We start from the raw sequence: 15,738 nt of genomic DNA, 5'->3' as shown, positions 1-15,738 counted from the left end.
AATTTAGTGACAGAGCAGGTGTTGTGGCTTATTCCCTGGCAAAATAAATGGTGAAGAGTGGTGGCAAGACAATTCTCTTGCTTCTTTCTTTATGTAAAACAACAACAACAACAACGCCTCCAATGGCCTTCCCTTTTGTCTTTTTTCCTGGCACAAGTAAAAAACAACTACAATTGCTATATTAATATGCACGCAAACATTTTTTTTTTCACTTGAGCCTCTGGGAAATAAAAAAGGAAAAAGAAAAACTTACTGTGAAAATGCTTAGCCAGGAAGATTTACTGCTGATCACAGATTTAGTATTGACATGTTTGTGCTGAAGAAAACTTCAGCTTTAACTATTAATGTGGGAAATCTGGATTAGCCTTTAAACGGAGTGAAGAGTTTTGAATGATGGTATATTTTCAGTGAAATTATTTACTTACAAAATAATTTTTAATAAGGAAGTGTCAATTATAGAGGTATAAAAAAGCCAGTGGAGTGTGCATCTTAATGGCCTGCCTTGGAAACAGAATTATAGAATAGGTGATCTGAATTTTACTGAAATCAGCCTTTACGTCAGACTCACTATAATTTAACATTTCTCTATACCCTCGTCTCCTGATTTTTTATTATGAAATATGATATTTAAGATTAGAATCTGAGTCTAAATGAAATGTTCTTTTAAAGGATTGTGAGATTTTCCACAATCTACATTTCTGTTCTCCTCCAGTAGGTTATGTATAACTTTTTTTTTTTATGAATATAGATATGTTGATTTCATGAAGGTAAACATGAAAGGGAAAACAAAATTCATTGTCCTGCCAATTGGGATTATTTGAAATTTTAACAATATTACTTTTTCCTTTGCTTGATTATACAAGACAAAACTTGACACCTACTTCACTGTAGTTATGTCTTCTTGATAACACATGTAGGTAAAATTAAAAAGGATCTTATCGTTATGTCCTTTGCACCCAATGTGTGTAATAGTAAAAGCTCAGAATTCTGGAAAACGGCATGCTTGAGAGGGAACATAAGTGAAGACTCTTAATTTGACCTTTGCGTCAACCTTGCTGAGTAAATTTTAAATATTGTAAGAGAAAAAAATAGAAAACCTCAAGGTGGAATTCCACCCCCCTCAAGCCAGAAAATGTGTGCCTGTCTTTAGTACTTTTGCTGAGAAATAAAATTCGTCACTAGAGATAAAGGTAGATTTATATTTTAATGCCATCCTCATCAATCTCCCAGTATTTTATTCCAGTCTACCTCCATTTAAGTAGTTGAATCAGATATAACCAGAAACACTTGATTTCCCCCTCCCACCCTGTGAAATAGTATTTGTAACGTTTAGTATTACAAACCTTTCTAACTCTGGAGTACACTTGAAGATGATGGCAATTAAGAAAAAAAAATTGCTCTTTGACAACTTTGCAGCTTTTGATTAAACCACACCAAGAGGCATGTTACAGTGATAACAATGAAGCATTATGCCAATTATGTTAAATCCTGCTCTCCACTTTAAGCTCATCATGACCTGTTTTAGTGTCCTGTAATTTATCCTTTGGAATGCTGACTCTCCTCAGTAGTGTTCAAGAGGAAAAAACAAAGCCACCAAAGGGAATAACCACCCCCAAATGACTTCTAGAAAGCAAGTATTTCTTAACTTTTTATTGACATTGGCAAATTAAAATAGAATAAATTAACAAGTATTTTTTCAAAAAAATGTTTTGTACAAAAATACTGTCAAAATTTCCTAAAAAGCTTTCAACACAGTAGTATCTTTTCATGTACTGAATATAACTATTAGCACAGTGTCAAAAATGTTGAAGACAGAAACAAAATAAAAATCTGTGAAATGTTTGCCACTGACGACATTCCACACCCTATTATTGTCTGTACATATGGGGGAGGGGGACAGCCACCTTGAAAGTGAACAGTATGACTTTTCCTGATCCAGAATGGTTTGGCCCACATCTGTTTAATCTTCCAGTTAAGCATATTTTAAAAATTAGTCTGTACTCAAATGCATAGTTAAAAATATGAAGCGAGATGGCAGAGTTTGTGCAGTAATATCTGCCCTTCAAAGTTCATGCAACCAACTAATGCAATTTTTCCTTTTCCTCATAAATCTGAATGCAGTTCAGTCATTTGAAACCATCTACAAAATCCACAAGATTAAGCAGTTTGCCAAGATTAATATCTAACAGTTGAGCACTGGAGAAAGTGAGGAAATAAGGAGTAAAAACAAACAACAAAAAAGACCAAGTTAGCTAGGTATTTCAACTACATAAGGGAGGTGAATGTCCAGGCTACAAAAACGAAACAAAAACAGAAAAAAAAAAAGTGGCAGCAATTTTTTAAACCAATTTGTACAAGTTTATAGTTTACTTTGTTTCCAAGTTCTCAAACCTTTCACGCTCTGAAAAGTGAGATACTGTGTCTAAAGGGAATGTTTTTTTTTTTTTTAATTCACACCGAAGAAGTTGGGGGATTTGATTTTTTTTTCGCCGGGGTTTCGATCGAGTCAACAGCTTACTCTGCTGGGCTGTTGTTTGCACACGAAGTCCGTCATAAAATCAAACTCGTTTTGCCCCAGCCAGAGTTCGGGCAGCTCCTTGATGCGGTCCAAACCCATTTCTATCACTAAGGACATGAGCACTTCCTCGTCGATGAAATCAGTGTCTATGACATTGGGCGGCAGCACTGCAGCAGGGACGTGGGCCACGGAGGCGGGCATGTTGCTGCTGCTGCCGCCGCCGCTGCCGCCGCCGCTATTGCTGCTGCCCGCGCCGCCGCCCGAAGTGCCCGCGGAGCCGCCGGGGGTGCTGCTGCCGCCCGAGCCGCCGGGGGTGCTGCTGCCGCCGCTGTGCTTGGGGTTGCAATCTCGGAAGTGCTGGTTTGTCCCGTTCATCTGGTGGCCCGCAGCAGGGTGCAAATCCGGCATGTAGTGGTTGTGGGGGTAGGGGTGATGGTTGAAATACTGGTTGTTGAGCTTCTGCAGCTGCATGCTGGCTGGCAGGGAGCCTCCCTGGCTGGCCACCGGGGGGCCCATGAACTGGGAGTTGTTAAACCTGGCCGCGGGGGCCAGCGCGCTCGGGGGGTGCCCTCCGTTTACAGTTCCCGGCCCCATCGCGTGCCTGATGCCGCTCGAGGCATTCATGTTGCTCGCGCCGTAGTGTATGTGCTCGCCCATCAGGGCGTTGAAGGCGTGTTGCGGCTGCTGCTGCTGGTGATGATGGGGGCTAGGGAACTGCCCCATACCCATGCGGTGGGCAGGGTGGTGGTGCAGCCCGTTGGTGCCGTCGGGGAAGCGCCCGTGGTTCATGGCCATCATATGGTCTGCCATTTCCAGTCCTGCAAGCGAAAAGGGGAGACGGTAAGACCCCGCGCCACACGTGTCGCCCACCACGGCGCACCCCACTTTTCCTCGCCCCTGGCTCCCAGGTTCATCCGACGCACTTCAGCTGCGAATCCTCATCCCGAAGATCCCGCTAGGAGCCTGTGCACCCGGGCTACCCACCAAGGAAAGACCTGCCATCCACAACAGAAGATCTGCGCGCTGCACAAACAGCTCTTTCCCCTGCGATCCGGCGGGGGACCCAAGCCCACACCCCCCTCTGGCTCCCCGAAGTCGCCTAATAAAGGAAGTGCCCCATAGCCCAGCCGCGAACTTCAGGCATTAAATCAGCCCTCCTCATCCTGTTGTTGCACATCCTGTTGTTATTCCCCAGCTCCGCCTCGCGCTCTTCCTCCGGGCAAACCCAGCCCTCGGAGGACTGGCCTGGCAGGAGCCCCAGCCAGCTTCGCCCGACGCACTTACCTTCCGTCCTTGCGATTTCTGCTCCGAAGACCGAGGGCGGGATCGTCGGGTCCAGGACCGGCTCAGCAGCACATAGAGGGGGCCTTCCTGGCGTGCAAGGCGCTCGCAGTCGCGAAGTCGGCGCCGAAGTCTTGCAGCAGCCGCTGGGGCAGGATCGGAGCCGTTCCCTTTTATTTCCCCTCTGCTGCACTCACAGCTCGGCAAGACCGCCCGGCAGCTGCCAACAATGAGCTGTGTTTCTTAGGGCTTTGGCCACAGTTAATATAAGGGATTTCAGGAAGGGCGGAGCAAGAGCCTCCCCGGCGGGCGGCGGGCAAACGCGGATTCCGGAACATCAGGCACGCAGGACCGGGCTGGGCAGCCGCGTCCCCGCGGCCGGAGGCACGTGCGCAGAGCCTGAGGGCCCAGGCGCCGCCCCGCTGCCCCCCGATTCTGGTTTCTTCGCGGCCCACAAATACCAGGCCAGACTGCCCCGGCGCAGAAAGTCCTCCCTGGACGCTCAGCCCGAAGGTAGCGCCCGCCGCGAGAGAAACTAGGAAAACTCACCGCCCCACTCTGGCCGAATCCCCACCTCGAGCTCACCTAGCGACCTGGGCTGCTTTCTGTGGGAAAATAGGGTTCACACAGCGCCCCCTATTTAGTGCCTTTCTGCCTCCGCGGCTTTGCAAAAGCCTACCCAGGTTGCAAAGAATGGCTGTGTTTACCCTAGTGGGTTTTTAAGCCCCGGGCAAATAATGCCCCCTCCCCTGTGCGCGCTTTCCTGAACTGTGCCTTTGTGTTTTTGTAGGAGCAGTAGGTAAACCTGATCTAGACATTTTGCGTGTAGATGCATTTCCTCCACTCCTTTCAAGGACAGGAGCTGGGGGCGGGGAGCGGCAGCGGCAGCCGCTGCAGGTGGACCGAGCGCGTTCGCGGGCTCGGCCGCCCCCGCTCCAGCGCCTGGAAATCCGGTCCGCGGTTTCGCGGCTGCTTGCCGCTCCCGGGGTACGTGTGCTTCTGCTAAGTTTGCGTTTGCAGCTCTTGGTAGCTTTGGCATCCGAGCTGAGGCGTCTCTGCTCTGTAAACAAACTCAGCGATCCTCGTCCCCAGATCCACCTTTTTGCACATACACAGTTTCTTGCTTCTGCTGTTGCCCTTGATCCGGGAGGTGGGGGTGTGTGCAAACTTGCACAGCCTCCCTCCGGGCTCTGCCTGACGGTTTGGGGTTGATTTAGAAGCGAACGGGTTTGTAATTAAGAAATTCGAGGGCTGAGTAAGGCTGCTGAAGCTGGAAAAGGAAAACAAATAGATAACATGGTAATCGCTTTGCAAATAAAGTCGTTCTGGAGGTGGGCACGTAGCTGCACGTCCCGTATGGCACCGCGCGCGCACACACACTGCTGGGACTCTTCCTTTTCAGTGAAATTGCTCAGTGGGCCAATAGGCGATAATAATAACCTTGCTTCCCAGAACGCGGCACAACTAGCCTGGTCGTCCATTTGGCTCATTGACTTGCAAATAAAAGCCCTAACGCGGGCCTGGGCCACTACCCAGTCGGAGCTCTCTTGCTTTCTCAAATGGGGAAGCCGAATTGTTTCCCCAACACCGTGATGAGGTTGCTTGGAGCTTTTAAATTGCTCTTTATGTGGTAAAAGTGAGTTTAGCGCTCCGAATAAGGACTTCTGTTCAGAGTTGTTTCTTCATAACTAGATATCCATTGACGACTTCCTGCTGTGAAGACCAAGCCCCCCCCCGCCCCCCCCCCCCGCTTTTTTTTTCTCTCCCATCTTGCTCACAGGACTTTTTAAGGCCCTTTTTGAAGACTGGAAATTCTGATACATTTCCCCTTTCAAGAATTTGCAGAAGAGAGCAAATCCTGATTATTTGAATTTATTACCCCTCTGTCTTCCTTTAGTTATATATGTGTAGAATAGTTAATATATGGATTTAAACATTGTTACGGTCTTTCTCTCTTTCCATTTCCACACCCTCCGTCATTTATAACCGTGCGTGCAATAATTTTTAAACCTCAAAAAATGTTTGCACAGGAGCACATTGCAGTTTGGGTTGCAAGAATCCCCTGATCTCTTGTCCACCCACGACTTATACCTGTAGGTCATGGGCTTGCAGTTACAGAATCAGAGGCTTGAGAAAACAACAACAACAAACTTGATACTTCCTATCAAAAAAATAGACTCGAAAATACTGGTCAACTCTCCCCGCCCCAGCCCCCTCCCCCTCAAAAATTGCCAGATAGATTGTTTACTTCCCTTCCTTGTACTGCAGTGTCTTGCGACACAAGGACTGGCTCTTGAATGTCTAATCTAAATTCTCCTTGAAACCATTAAAGAAAGGTGCAGCTCCATCCTGCTCCAGTGGTTCCACAAACTATTGAGAAATCCCTTGAAAGGTCACCTCCCCATCCCCCAACCCTTAGAGGGAAAAAAAAATTCCTTCTGGGACCAGCTGGTGAGAACATGGTGTGCTTTGTTCATTTATTCATCCATCCAGTGAATATTTACCAAGTGCTGGGCACTTTTCCTAGCTCCTGGAGAGACAACCAGGACAAGAACTCATGGTCAAGAGTGGAGAGGGACAAGCAAGCCTTGGACACACTTTGATAAGCGTCACAGCAGCACTAAGCGCAGGGACTTTGGAGCACATAGGAGGGACAACCTAGACTTCCAGCCTTGGGAAGGCTTCCCAGTGGGAGTGGTGATAAGTGGAGGCCAGGAGGGGGACACAGGTGAGAGAAACAAGGTTGGAGAGGTGAACAGGCTGGATCCTACAGGCATTGGTCCCCAAGCTGAGAAATTAGGGTTGTGTCTTGAAGGTAAAGAGAAGTGAGTGAAGGCTTGTGAACCAGTGAGATGATCAAATTTTCATTCTAAAGCGATCAGGACAATACTATGGAGAATGGATTGAGAAAGTAAGACTGGGAGTGGGGAATCCAGTTAGTGGGCTACTACAGTCATCCAGGGGTATGCACAACCCAGTGTAAGCAGGGGCTTATCCTGTGAACTGGGGTGAGGCAGTGCAGCTGTATGTGGCCCTGAAGGTGGTATATGGTTGTATTTCTTTCCTAGGGCGCTCAGGCTTAAACAACAGAAAATTATTGTCTCACAGTTCTGGAGTCTAGAAGTCCAAGATCAAGGTGTTGGCAGACTTGGTTTGGAGTGCCGGTGAGGGAAAATCTGTTCCATGCCCCTCTTCTAGATGTGGTGATTTGCTGGCCATCTTTGATGTTTCTTGGCTTATATGTGTATCGCCCCAATCTCTGTCTTAATCCTCACATGGCATTTCTTCCCTGTGTGTATGTCCAAATTTCCCCATTTTATAAGGACTCCAGTCATATTGGACTGGGACCTATCCTGATGACCTCCTTTTAACTTGATTATCTCCGTAAAGACCCTATCTCTAAATAAAATTCTTCCTAAGGTCCTGGGGGTTAAGAGTCCAACATTTTTGGAGAGCCATAATTTAACCCATAACAGTGGTAGAGAAACTGAGTAACACGGGATCCCCACCATCATGGAAGAAAGATGTAGGCTGGAACTCTCTTCCCAGCTCTCCTGCTGGTCTGCACTTACATTCCTTCATGTGAATGCTCAGCCTGAGGTCTTCCTGACTGTCTTCCACAACTAGCAATATCCCTCTTTGTTTGCCTACACTGTTTTGTTTTTCCTCATGGTATTTATCCCTACCTGATTTGTTGCATATTCAGTTTTCACTGTCTTCCCCCCCTGGAATGAAAGCTCCAGGAGAGAGCAGGGACTTTGCCTGTTTATTCTGTGTCTAAAACAAGTCTTTCACTGATTAGATTAATTAGGGAATGGATGGATGGAATGAATATAGCAGAAGTACCAAGGGAACCCAAATAAAGGGCTTAAGGAGGGGGTGGTCAGGGAAGATTTTTTCTGGAGAAGGTTACTTTCCAGGTTGGCAGCAGAGAAATCTAGCAGAAAGGAGAACAGCAGCTTACCACTGTCTGCATTGTGGCTTGTCATGGACTTGAGGAAAACTCATCTGTTTGCGAGGATTGTTGATTGCTGAGTAGGGAGGGAGGTCCCTATTGGTGTGAACTTTTGATTGAAACAGAGCTTTTACAGGTAAGCCTTGGGCTTCAGCTAAACTGAATTGAGGAGAGGCTGACAGAAGGGCCAAGCTTCAGAAGATACACACAACATTTTATACTTATGTGGTGGAGCCAGGGTGAGGCTGGGGGGCAGCATGGGTTCTAATATTGGGTTTTATTATACTTTCTAAAGGATCTCACCTAATCCTCACCTGAACAAGTACGGATTACTTTCATCACTTCAGGAAGGAGGATTTTGAGAGTTAAAAAAACAAACACACCCCCCACCACCCAACCTACCCAACACCTATCTTTTCAGAGGGATTAGGGAAAAGGGGAGAGAAGGACTCAATCAGAGACAGACACTGATACTCTGGTTTCCCTTCAGATCATATAAATCTTTTGCCTCTTACTAAAGATTTCTGTGGACAGAGACAGACACTGGTTGGGCCCACTCTCCTCTTCCCCTCCTCCCAAGACCTTGACTCCAGGTCTTAACTGAAGAGAAAAACACTACTGCTGCTTTGTCCCACCGTCCACTTGGCCACCATAACGAGGCAGGAGCCTCTACTTAGGCATGAAGTGTGACAACAATCCCTATTTCTGCCTTTCTCCTTTCCTCCTATTCTCCCTCCTTCACAGGATGTAAAATTCTGTTTTGCTGGTCTGTGGAATAACTGGGAAGAAGTTCTTCCACAGGAAGAAGCCCTGTATGCAGCCTTGCATTATCTGCCTTACATATATGTGTCTATGTCAAAATAAGATCTTCATATAATTTTTAAACCTATGAATTTTGTTCTAATTAATAAAGTACAAATTACTGGAAATAAAGTACAAATTCCATGACTAAACTTGGAAGAATTTTTTCTGCCTTCAAGTATTTTCACATTTGATAGAAAGTTATTTTACCATGGAAGCAGGGTACAGTGAAATGTTTTTATTAAACAGGGGTCTTAAAACTTGACGGAGTTGATGCTATCTCACCTGAGAAGATGGTTGAAGATTCTAGAACATCATCTCTGATTCAGTAGATTGGGAGTGGGGCCTGAGGATCTACATGTTTTAAAAAAACGCTTTTAAATTAGTTCTGATGTTTAGTCCAGTTTGAGAACTACCAATCTTGTCCACAGGTGGGTGATGACTGGCATTGTTCTGAAAGTGATCATGGGTATAGAGTAAGCCTGGTTTATGCTCGTGAAGTCCTGTTCCCCTGAATTGCTGCCTTTTCCCCCCACCTGCCTTGATTGGAATTTTGCCCATCTTTGAAGGCCTAGCTCAGATAGCATCTTTTTCAAATCTTCCCTGATCCCCAGATAGAAAAACTTCTGGCACCCTTGGTGCCTCCCAGGGCATTTTGCTCAGCTCTTCCTTTCTGACTTATTCAGGCTTGAGTTTTGTGTGTTTGTGCCCCCTGCTGTAGCCTTCTGTGTGATGGCAAAGGTGCCTTGGTGGGCCCCCAGGGACTGCACAGTGTCATGCATAGAGTATCTTGCTTTGGTCTGCCTGGCATGTCTTAACGAAATACCACAGACTGGGTGGCTTAAACGATAGACTTTATTTTCTCACAATCCTGGATGCTAGAAGTCCAATATCAAGGTGTCAGCAGGGTTGGTTCTTCTGAGGCCTCTCTCCTTGCCTTGCGGATGGCTGATTTCTAGCTGTGTCCTCACCTGGTCGTTTCTTTGTTGCCTCTGTGCTGAAGTCCTGGGTGTCTCTTTGCCTGTCACCAGTGGACTTCTCTGGTGGCTCAGACAGTAAAGCATCTATCTACAATGCGGGAGACCTGGGTTCCATCCCTGGGTCAGGAAGATCTGCTGGAGAAGGAAATGGCAATCCACTCCAGTACTCTTGTCTGGAAAATCCCATGGACAGAGGAGCCTGGTAGGCTACAGTCCATGGGCTTGCAAAGAGTCGGACATGACTGAGCAACTTCACTTTCACTTTCAGTCAGATTGGATTAGGACTCACCCATTATGTCCTCATTTTAATTTAATCACCTCTTTGAAGATTTTATAACCAAATACTGTTACATTCTGAGATGCTGGGAGTTAAAGCTTCAGTGTATGAATTTTAGAGGACACAATTTAGTCCATAACATGCCTCAAGTATGTTTGGATAATTGACATTTTATTACTCTACAACTTTAACCATAAATTCAGACTTCCTAGGTGACTTTGTGGTAAAGAATTCACCTGCCAATACAGGAGACACAGTAGACGTGGCTTCAATCCCTGGGTTGGGAAGTTCCCCTGGAGGAGGAAATGGCAGCCCACTCCAATATTCTTGCCTGGAGAATCTCATGGACAGAGGAGCCTGGTAGGCTGCAGTCCGTGGATCACAAAGAGTCAGACACAACTGAGCAGGCATGCACTCTCTCTCTTAACAATAAACTAGACAATACTCACATGGGTTATAAAGTTGGATGAAGTATGTTGGAAAGCAAAAGAAAACGGAGTGACCTTAACTAGATAACTATGCCATCGAAAACAGGATTACATTCAATAGGAAAAACTTCGAAGGCCCCAGTAACAAATTGAACGGGTATTGGACAGGAAATTATTGACTAGGTATAACATATTCAGTCACACACACACACACACACACACACACACACATATTGTGAGTCAAACTGAGCTATTGGTTGGGAGGCAGCAATGGAATTCTGTTATTAAAAAGAAAACAATCGGAGTGTGTTAGAAGTGAGAATATCAAATGCTAGAACTGGAAGTAATTCTTTTGCTGCACTTGGCTCTTCTCAGAGATTGTGGTTGGTTTTTAACTTTACATTTTAATAAAGAGTTACAGAAACTAAAGACGGTTCATTTAAAAAAAAGGAAATATATTTAAAAGGATGGGAAATGGGACTTATAATGGCTGTTTAATCTGGAGAAGAAAAAGCTGACAGGTGACTTAATCCATATGTTCTGGTGTACACACAGGGAAATGAATATGGTGGATCCTTTCCAGATGTTTTCCTTTTCCACTGAGACAAAGAAAAAAGGAAAGCATTTCTTAAAAGAGAGCTTTAGATCAGTGGTTTTCAAATTGAGTTCTATAGACCTTGAGTGTTCTTAGCCTCACTTTTATGTGCATTATATATTAAGTAGTTCTTGTTCAAATTTGTTTTAAAACATTGTTCTGATATTAAACTGTTATGAAAACTAATGCTTTGGACAATACAAAAATCACAGAATTCTAATTTGGAGTAAGACTTTAAAAAAAATCTTATCCAAACTCCCTGATTTTCTAGATGAGAAATCTGAGGTCCTGAGAGGTTAAGTGACTTGTTAATAAAGGACTTCCTAAACATCAGGATTTTAAAACACCAGATCAGATTATCAGAGGCAACTAAGTCTTTACGAAGATTTCAGTGAAATAGGATAGAGAGGCATTGAATGGTTTAGATCAGCTTTTCCCAACTGGCCTTCTGTGTTATAGGTGGAAAGGTTGTAAAAGGCAGTAACAGAATCTGTGTCAATTTCTACTTCTTAGAAAGTAAGAAGTACAATCATTTAAAACTATTTTTGCAGTTCAAAATGGAAGTTTGAGAGTCTCTGAGAGTGTGCTGAGTGAGCTTACTAAGCCACTAATAGACATTGAACATCCAGCCAGCAGGCACTTAACTCAGTTTCTCTCTTGCTAAATACGCCTGTCAGAGGGGAGGTTTTTGCCATTTTGCTACTTGAATTTGTTTTGATTCTCATTCACATATAATCTTTTTAAGGTAGAAAACAAATGGTCCTGAATGAAATAAATCAATGAGAAATGTCACTGTATAATCATTTTAATAATCATTTTGCAAAATGACTTATGACGATGCTTACCCCAAGGAAGGATTACCTTCATATAATAAAAATTCTTATATAACACAAATACCTAACTCTAGAACTCAAAACTCAGTGCTAGAAAGAGAAAATATAGTGATGACTACATCCAAGTTGACCTTCAATTTGTAAGAAATAAAGATTCAATCAACTGCCTCATGAAATAGTAGTGGAGTTATGTTTATAAATATAGTTTCAGGCTTTTATAAATATACAAAAACATAACAACATCCTTTTCTCTAATTAGTTATAAATAACACAAAATTATTTTTTAAAAACCTAGTTGGTTTTTAAGTACAAAATATAAAAACTAAAAGCATTGAGAAATGAAAGTATTTTGTGTCAATTTCTGATATTAATATCACTGTATGTAGTTATATTTCAATATAGTTTAAATTACACATTTAGTACAAAATCCAGAGAGAATACGTTGCCTGTTTTAAATTTGTCAACAAATTACGCTTTTCCTTAATAATTGATTCAAAAGAAATCATACAATAGAAGACTACTACAAAGAAGAAAAGAATTTGTTTTTATATTTTTTGTTTAATAAGTATTATTAAAAATTGGGTTAAAATAAATTCCAATAATACATTTATCTAAAAATAATATATTTATCTAACTTAGCTGAGTTAAGGTACTGGAAAGACTGAATGTTAACCACTTTATTTTTAAAATATACGCTTCTAATATTAAATAAATATATGACTCCAAAATTGTGAGTTCAGTCGTCTTTCACTCACTGATTCATTAGTTCCGTCTTCCTTTTATTCATATGCCTGTGCAATAGCTAGATAAGAATAATATCTATGAATGTGTGAATTATTTGTATTTTAATTGGTATTTTCTGAAGTGCTTGTAGAGCTTTAGTTCTTTTAAGTAATTTAAACAATCTTTTTTGCACCATCAATTTGTTGTAAGCAAGGGATTTCCAAACTAATTTAATGTGCAGCCTAGCTTCTGGGATGGGTATGTAGGGGTATCTGAGAAGCACCCTCAGAATAACTTTGAGATAAGATTATCTTCTATGAGTGAAAGAAAGGAGCATAAATGTGTTCAAGATAAGATCGGCATTCTTAGCAGGAAAGCGAAGCTTCTTAGGCCTCCTGGGTCCCTTGACAGTAGCCACCAGAATTCTAGGCACTGGAAGGGCATACCTCCTGTTGTAAGTTAATAAACTGCTATTCATCAATCTCTTTTGGTTTGATGAGTGAGCCAGTTCATCTTTGGATGGATAATCAGCTAAGCTGAAGATGCTTAACAGGCCTTGGTCTGTGGTGTCTTCAACAAAGGAGAGACATAGGTACAATGACTGATCCTTTGACATCCCTCCCTTTGTGTTATCTCTGAGCTACAAATACAGTGGTCTGTTGAAATTATTTGCAGTATTGAAAAATCAGAATGCTACTTACTGGTGTCTTATAATGCCTTGCCCTCCTATGAAGTTTTAGTGTGATTTTGCTCCAGCTGGTCAGAATCTCCATTCTTGTCCCTATTATATATGCCTTGTGATTTTCCTTCATAGTCCTTCTTGGGATGTGTAGTTACACATTTATTTTGTGACTCTTTAATTATTGTCCCCACGATGGCAGGGACCACACTTCAATCTCATCCCATTGTCACAGCATTATATTCCCAGTGCAAAAACAGGATCCAGCTCAGAGGCAGTGATCATGAAGATATAAAAAACTTCTCATTCCTCTGACCCTTACTGTTAAGCGATTGAGGTCTAATTTAAAATCTTCTTTTAAAAAAATTAATATGTTTTCCAGTATTCTAGTTTGCCTCTCTGTAGACTCTATAAAAGTTTTCTCCATAAGTGCTAATCTATGCTAGATAATTTAGAAAAAGAATTTATTAATATAAAATTAATTTTTGTTCATGTTTTCAAAACTTCTTTAGTTCTTGCATTTCCCACCTTCTCAAGATTCAAAATGCTCCCTGGCAATTAAGCTCTTCTCTAGGTCACTGTATTTTTTAAAATCAACTTTGTGTATCGTTCATAATGTATTATGAGGGAGAAGAGATTTTGAGAATCAGGACTCCTCATCCCTGTTTCTTTCTACATTTAAGAGGATATTATTGAAGTGGATTGAGCAGAAGATGAAGCTGTATGCAATGCATTTATATGTTCCCACATTTTCTGGTGCAATAGTGAAGCATAAGGATGATTTTATGGAATATTAATTTAGATGTAAGTTCCAGAGCATTATAACACCCACATGGAGTCCTTTCAATGGTCTTTGTTGCTTTGTTCCCAACCCAGGGATCAAACCCAGGTCTCTCTCATTGCAGGTGGATTCTTTACCACCTGAGCCACCAGGGAAGCCCAAGAATACTGGAGTGGGTAGTCTATCCATTCTCCAGGGGAATCTTCCTGACCCAGGAATCCAACTGGGGTCTCCTGCATTGCAAGCAGATTCTTTACCAGCTGAGCTACCAAGGAAGCCCTTTGTTGCTTGACAGGTAGCAACAAGAGAAAAGGAGATAGGAAAAGTTAGTGCAGATATAAAGCAAAAAGTCCAGAGTTCATGAGGCAAGAGGACTCTGCTGTCTGAGATCTTAGGTGATTAGATAAAAGGTGCAGGACTGGAACCTGCAAAGTGAAACTCATTTAGTTAGCTTTAACACAGCATGGTTTTCTATATGTTACCCCTCTTTCTCTCATTGCCACTACCACAAACTCTTCCAAGCTGGGGACTGTAAGTTATATTTTTGTGTTCCCTAATACCTAGTACAGTGTGAATTCATAACTTGGTTTGTATAGAACTGTAACCCAGTCTCTTTTCATTTTACTTTGCCGATAGAGAGTTATTAAATCAGGGGGAAGAGATTTTGATAAGGAAAGTTATTCTTAGGAAATAAAAACAGGCTCAAAATAGATCTCCCCTGGTGGCTCAGGTGGTAAAAGTGTCTGCCTATAATGCAGGAGAGCCGGGTTTGATCCCTGGGTCAGGAAGATCCCCTGGAGAAGGAAATGGCAACCCACTCCAGTACTGTTGCCTGGAAAATCCTATGGACGGAGGAGCCTGGTAGGTTACAGTCCATGGGGTTGCAAAGAGTCGGACACAACTGAGCAACTTCACTTTCAAAATAGATCAGGAACTGTTTTATCTATTTAAATATACACTTAAATGGAGAACAGAAACTATATTCTGATATATATTAATTTGGTAAACAACAAACTGGATTAATTGGCTTTATAAAACTCTTAAAGAATTTTATTTTTTGGAGGAGGTGACTAAGTTACAGTTAGTAAGTATGCTTAGAGAGTGAAAAGTGAAAGTGAAGTCACTCAGTTGTGTCTGACTCTTTTCGACCCCATGGACTGTAGCCTACCAGGCTCCTCTGTCCATGGGATGTTTCAGGCAAGAGTACTGGAGTGGGTTGCCATTTCCTTCTCCAGGGGATCTTCCTGACCCAGGGATCAAACCCTGGTCTCCTGCATTGTAGGCAGACGTTTTTACCATCTGAGCCACCAGGGGAGTCAGATACTACAGAAATTCACTGAGGTTTGAGTCTGTGTTTTGATCTTTTGTTCTCTGATCATCTATATTTGTGGTTCTCTTTTGAATGTCCGTCTTTGTCAGCAAAAGTCTACAACTGTCATGATGGTAGTTATTTAGCTTGATGTAGCTGTGCTCCCATAGTCATGTTTGGATGTGAGAGTTGGACCATAAAACTGAGCGCTGAAAAATTGATGCTTTTGAACTGTGGTGTTGTAGAAGATTCTTGAGAGTTCCTTGGACTGCAAGGAGATCAAATCAGTCAATCCTAAAGGAAATCAGTCCTGAATATTCACTGGAAGGACTGATGCTGAAGCTGAAGCTCCAATACTTTGGCCACCAGATGCGAAGAACTGACTCATTGGAAAAGATCCTGATGCTGGGAAAGATTGAGGGCAGGAGGAGAAGGGGATGGCAGAGGATGAGATGGTTTGGATGGCATCACTGACTTGATGGACATGAGTTTGAGCAAGCTCTGGGAGATGATGAAGGACAGGGAAGCTGGGGTTGCAAAGAGTTGGACACGACTGAACAACTGAACTGAACTGAACT

The 15,738-nt window shown here is 43.0% G+C and overlaps 1 protein-coding gene, 1 long non-coding RNA gene and 1 pseudogene across 2 annotated transcripts in view; 2 read left to right on the top strand and 1 right to left on the bottom strand.

Annotated features, from left to right (window-relative positions):
- The window catches only part of LOC123327666, a 235,987-nt gene that overhangs the window by 127,194 nt on the left and 93,055 nt on the right, over nucleotides 1–15,738 (top strand). The gene's annotated exons all lie outside the window — the stretch shown is intronic.
- Nucleotides 1,636–4,053, bottom strand: CITED2 (Cbp/p300 interacting transactivator with Glu/Asp rich carboxy-terminal domain 2). Its single transcript, XM_006074654.4, has 2 exons — nucleotides 3,803–4,053; nucleotides 1,636–3,336 (listed from the first exon to the last, which is right to left on the bottom strand). The coding sequence occupies exon 2, from the start codon at nucleotides 3,326–3,328 to the stop codon at nucleotides 2,507–2,509; it is 822 nt and encodes a 273-aa protein (XP_006074716.1). The 5' UTR covers nucleotides 3,329–3,336; nucleotides 3,803–4,053; the 3' UTR covers nucleotides 1,636–2,506.
- On the top strand, nucleotides 8,225–8,314 carry LOC112587675 (annotated as a pseudogene).

Source organism: Bubalus bubalis, chromosome 10 (assembly GCF_019923935.1).
Source record: "Bubalus bubalis isolate 160015118507 breed Murrah chromosome 10, NDDB_SH_1, whole genome shotgun sequence".
Lineage (NCBI taxonomy): Eukaryota > Metazoa > Chordata > Mammalia > Artiodactyla > Bovidae > Bubalus > Bubalus bubalis.
This window is presented reverse-complemented; position numbering and strand designations above follow the sequence as displayed.